General features: G+C 40.2%; 1 protein-coding gene across 1 annotated transcript; it reads left to right on the forward strand.

Moving 5' to 3' along the window:
* The first annotated feature begins 530 nt into the window (after positions 1-530).
* On the forward strand, positions 531-4,780 carry LOC145422834 (uncharacterized). The gene is made up of 4 exons (XM_080294696.1): positions 531-1,158; positions 4,290-4,410; positions 4,495-4,593; positions 4,663-4,780. The coding sequence occupies exons 2-4, from the start codon at positions 4,322-4,324 to the stop codon at positions 4,778-4,780; spliced, it is 306 nt and encodes a 101-aa protein (XP_080150822.1). The 5' UTR covers positions 531-1,158; positions 4,290-4,321.
* The last annotated feature ends 866 nt before the right edge of the window (positions 4,781-5,646 follow it).

Consider the following 5,646-nt stretch of genomic DNA (forward strand, 5'->3'; position numbering starts at 1 on the left):
GTTATGCTAACATAGCTGTGTCGCTAGCAATCACGTAGCACAACATTATATACCAGGTAGTCCAACTTCAGTAACCCTGCAAACGCCACTGCTGTTTAGTTTTCTGTCTTCATTTATGTTGGAAGTGGTAGCAGAGCTGTTTGAATTAGTTTCAAAAATCTCAGTCAGAACATGGTATGAAATGTTTAGGTGTAAACTAGCGCGCTAACTTCCTGTTAACTTCTAACTCCGTTAAATTTAATAAATTCTGTTTTCATGGATATTAAACTTAATTGTTACACCTGGTAAAGCAGCAACGCTGATGATTTTATTAAAGATGAAAGAATTTAGACCGTTTTTAACTCTCAGTGTTCGTTTGACTTTGGGACCTGAAGCTGTCGGAGTTTTGGACCCAGATTACTCCGCGAAGCTCCTCACCACGGCAGCCGTAATGCTCTGACGATCCATCAAGCAGTGCGGCTTACCAAAGTTGTGCTAAAACATTTTTAACAGATTTCTGCAGCCAAAATCGGTTTGAGGTCACGAAGCACAACCAGAATTCATACATAAGGCACACTCTTGATTTTTGAGAAAATTAAAGGATTGTAAGTCTGCCTTATAGTGTGGAAAATACGTTATACAGAAGAAAAGAATATATCGCGATATATATCGTTACCGCACATGCTTCAAATTATACCGCGATATGGATTTTAGGCCATATTGCCCAGCCCTAACTCCCAATTTATTTACAACATTTGAAACATACAGTGTAGCTCCGTCAAAACACTCCAAGGCCAAGTGAAAGTGCTGAGAGGGAAAAGATCATGATTAATGATTTATTTAAACTCATAACTGGGTGCAGCAGCTGAGCTTTGACCTGTGAGCTGCAGCTCAAGCTTCTTTTATGGTTCAGTGTTTAATGTGTAAACTGTTTATCACTGCAGAGACGCCTACAGGCTATCTACTGTTCAAAAGTGAATTGTTATACACAGTGCTGCAGCTGACCGTTGACCTGTGAGCTTCAGCCTCTTTGCTGGTGTGAAGTGTTTAATGTGACGCAGTCTGCAGACACAGACGACTGCTGACGGAGAAGAAGCAGAGGATTTTCTCTGTTTCTACACAGACCTGGTCCAGACAGCAGAGAGCTGCAGAGTGAAGACGTTCATTGGAAGAAGCTGAGTAAGTTCAACGTCCTCTTTGAATCCTGGATCAGGAAGTGAATATTTGGTGTTTAAACAAGGTTTCTGTCTTTGACTCAGTCTGCTGTCACTTTTTAGAGAGAAAAGGAGATTTTAGATTAACTGGTGTTCCTGCTGCTCCAGCATTAAAGCACAGTATAGGTTACTGCGCTGATGCCTGTTTATAATTTCACCAAAGCTAATAAACTGTTGGCTAAATTTTCTTGTTTTCAGATGTAAACAGAGGTGAGAGGAGCAGATAATAAGGATTAAATATTATGCTGAATAACTAAATTCTGCTAGTCTGTGACGTAACTCCCAGCAGCATCGCCTCATTTCTTTGACCTTGACCTAGCTAAGCTAACATGAGTTAGCTTAGCTAGCAGAGCAGCTATCTCTGCTGTCTGTCATGTGACCGAGTCAAGTGTGTGTAGTAGACTTGTTAGCATAGCTAGCAGGCTGAAAGAAGCTAGCAAACTGTGTGAACACTTTGTAAGAGGTGAGCAGTGAAGGATAAGGAGCTCCTCCAAATGCTGATAATGCACTTAACCTGAATTTACTGCTTGTTACATTATATGTGATGTTCAGTCAAAAACAATTACTTAAATTAACATTATTATTAGTAGTAGTATTAGTATTAGTATTTGTTTATTATTCATGACATGGCTCCCTACTGTAGTGGTTTGAACAACTGATCTGTGGTTATTGTGTCCCTGCAAATTCAACAATGCGCCTCAATGCAAAGCATCAAACAAATATTTTTATTATCAAGTCCTACTGGATGAATCACCGTAGCTCTGACAGTGAAGCACACTCATTTTTATTGGTAGTCACCTTGTAAGCAATGTTCCCTCTAAGCTGCGCACTGTTGGCACGGTCTCTGCGCAGAGAAAATCTGTATTGAGCACACAAAAAGAATTCTAACCTGAATTGAAATTAAAGTAAATATGTGCCGGTGTTTTAGCAAAGCGGCTGATGTGGAGTGAAGCCACGTTAATGACAACGTGTACAACCATTGGAGATGTGAGCAGGACAGACGGAACAACTGACAGGAAAAGTGTGGACTTTATACCAGTTTTTAAATTGTGTTGATCGACCATGTAAAACCAGAGTTATGATAAAAATATCTGCAATGTTTGGTTTTCTTCCTGAATACTGTCGTTGTTTATATTTACTGCAGGAAGAAACGGTAAAAACTGCGTTTTATAAGGAAAACGCTCGAAAGCCTGTGAGCAAAAACAATACCAACCCCCAGCCTTTCCTATTGGTCGAAAAATGTACCATGTCGACCAATCAAAACATGGCATTTAGTTGTTAAGAAACGGAGTGACGGCGGTGTTTTGAGATGTGAGAGATTTGAGACGTTTAGAGCAAATCTTGTGTAGTTAGTGTGTAGTTAGTGTGTAGTTAGTGTGTAGTGTAGTCAATAGTGTTGTTGTGTGTGTCAGAACAATGAGGCGACTGCTGAGTGTTACAGGTGTTACAGCAGTGACACATCTGCTGCTGTCAGGCCTGCAGGTATCAGGCTGTTGTTCTCCTTCATCTCATAGTGGACAGTAATTATTTTTTGGAGTGAACAAATAATTTGTGTGGCATCAGATTTGATGCAGAACAGCTGATTGTTCTGTAAATAGTTTGAAATGTTTATTTTAAAAAAAACACCTTGGCTGTAGTTTTTTGCAGTAAACAGCTGCAAAAAACTTTGTTTGCAAAACTCAGTTACTTTTTTGAAGAAGTAACTATATAATTAACTGCCCAACATTGGTCATTATTTACTGTATGTTGCAGACAGAGTTACAGACTCTCTCCCAGACCACAGACTCATAATACAAGTCAGAGCTTCATTTAAAGAAAGTTGTGTTTTCAAAATTGAAGTTCAAGTTATTTTTCCTTCCAATAGTGTTAACATGCTACAGGTCATGAACAAGATTTTCTTTTTTAACTTTCATTGTAAGTGGGCTAAAGCAGTTAATTAAAAGTAGTTTAACAGAAATGTAAACGCTGTAAATTGATTATTTTAATAAACATGTAACTTGGATGGATTCGACGCTGGCGTGACCACAGTGCACACGTCTAATGTCGCTCACAGTGGATCGCTCAGGGAGGTTGTGTGTTCGCTCAGACACGTGAAACATTAGAGGGAACATTGCTTGTAAGTGCAAGCTTTAAACTCTCATGGATGAGTAAAACTCATTAGAAACACTGGTGAGCAGTGAGTGAATAACAGGTCTGACAGCAGCAGCAGGGACGGTGCTGTCATAGTTTAATGTGGAGTCTGTTTGAACTCAAACACTGAAGAGCAAAGAAAAGAACTTTAATGGTTCTGGGTCCCTTTGACCAAGCACTTTGCATTTTTTGTATTATGGTTTATGGTTCTGGTTCATTTACAGTCTTATTTATGCTTCTTTGAGTTTCTTATACTTCCTGTTTAGTTCCTTGATCATTAGATTCCCTCTGTGTCTCTGTGTGCCTCTGTGTGCCTCTGTGTGTGTTTGTGTGTGTTTGTGTGTGTGTGTTTGTGTGTGTTTGTGTGTGTTTGTGTGTGTTTGTGTGAGGCCTGGTGCTCCATTCTATATTTCCTCAGCCTGTCATGTCTCTCTTGTCTCCTCTTTCCCTCGCTCACTCTCGTCTGCCTTTCCTCCACTCCTCTGTCAAGCTCACGTGTCAGTGTTGCTTTCCTTTGTTTGCTGTTTTATTGTGAAAGTCTTGCATTCTTTGTTCAGTGTGTTTCATTTTTCCTGTGAAGGTTCTCAGTCATCCAGGTCATCATAGTTTAAGGAGCTTGGAAAGAAAAGCATCTGGACTTCTATAAGTTGCTTGAAGATGTTTCGCCGTTATATTTGGGTCCTACCCTGTCTGCATTATGCAGCTAGTTCAAGACCAACATTTTTCTAGTTTCCCAAACAGTGAATCAGTGTGTGTCAGTGAATGCATCGTGTGTGCTTCAGGCTCCATCTAGTGGACTGATAGCAGAGCAGCTGATGGCAGCTTCCTCTGCCTCACACTGCTGTCTGACTGCATCCAGCTGACACTGAGATGAAGCAGGAAAGAAGCAGCTGATATTTGGACAGCACACATGATGAAAGGAGGATTTCAGCTGATGTGCACATGAATGATTTGTTTCCTCTGCAGGTAGAAAGTGTGTGTGAGCTGAATTGAGCAGCATGGATCAGTGTGAGGACAGAGAGGAAGGAGTCCCTCCCTCTAAAAGCACTCTGTGTGGGGAACATGAGAGCCAGACCAAAGCTCAGAGGTGAGATGACCATCTCTAACTGTCCATGACTCTTCTCCATGTCACAGCTCAGCACTCACATCACTGCTCCATCATTATTCACAGGAACCAGCCTGGACCTCCACCAAGCTCTGTGTCTTATGAAAGTAACTCAGTCAAAGATGCCATTAAGATATTTGAGCAAAGACAGTCAGCTGAGAAAAGGTAAGCTAATACCAATAATATCAGCTGATATGTGATGAGAATTTTACTGAAGATTTATAACTTTTTCAGGATCCATCAGAGACTCAAACCTGGACCTCGACCCAGCTCTGTGTCCTTACAGAGTGACGCGTCTAAAGGTTTTCCCATTGATTTTAAAGTCCAGCCTGTGTCTGCTGCAGAGAGGTGAGCTGTTAGCAACATGAACTCTTTGATTAAACTGCTTGATGTTGTTGGATATAAACTACAAACACGTCGTTCCCTCAGTCCCATTTAAACTGTCTTTTAAAACAAGCCTTTGGTTTCTAAACAACTGAAAACCCACTTCAGCAAACAGGAAGTGATCAGAGCGTCCGTCCACTTCCTGTCAGGCCCTGCAAACATTTCATATTGAAGAAAAGTAGCTGATATCTCACATTTTTACTCCACCACATTCAACCATTTTGACATTTTACAGCATGAAACTCTTGTCACATGACTCCTGTTATGTTATAGAGTCATGTGACCACCAGGGAGGGATTTGTATGGATGAAACACATTCAAATCAATCTGATTCATCAATGGAAACATTTTTGGTGTAAATGCAGCAACACTGAAAACGCTGAAGATAAAAACACAACAGATGAAATATGAACAAATCGAGGCTTTGAATACACGTGTGTGTGTTTGAGACACAGAGATAAATGGATTGTGTGTCTGTCCTATTGCTGCGTGAGGATTTTATTGTAGATTTTGTGCGTGTACACTTTTGACCACGAAGGTGTTGAAAGGGCGTACAACAGTTGGAGGCACCAGAGTGAACACTAGTGCTGTCAGTAGATTAAAACATGACTAATTAATGACACAATCTTCTGTCATTAATCCTGATTAATCACAATTACTTGATCAATAGCTGCAGTTACATTTTTCCAACTTTATATTTAAGCCTGTAACAGACGTTTACACCATATAATGAAGTCAATGCAGAATAAACACAAAGAATGTTAAACGCTTCAATTCAAAGAGACTTTGAATAGTTTTCAGTCTTTAACTCAGCTTCTCTGCTGTAAATACAAC

Source organism: Astatotilapia calliptera, chromosome 3 (assembly GCF_964374335.1).
Source record: "Astatotilapia calliptera chromosome 3, fAstCal68.1, whole genome shotgun sequence".
Lineage (NCBI taxonomy): Eukaryota > Metazoa > Chordata > Actinopteri > Cichliformes > Cichlidae > Astatotilapia > Astatotilapia calliptera.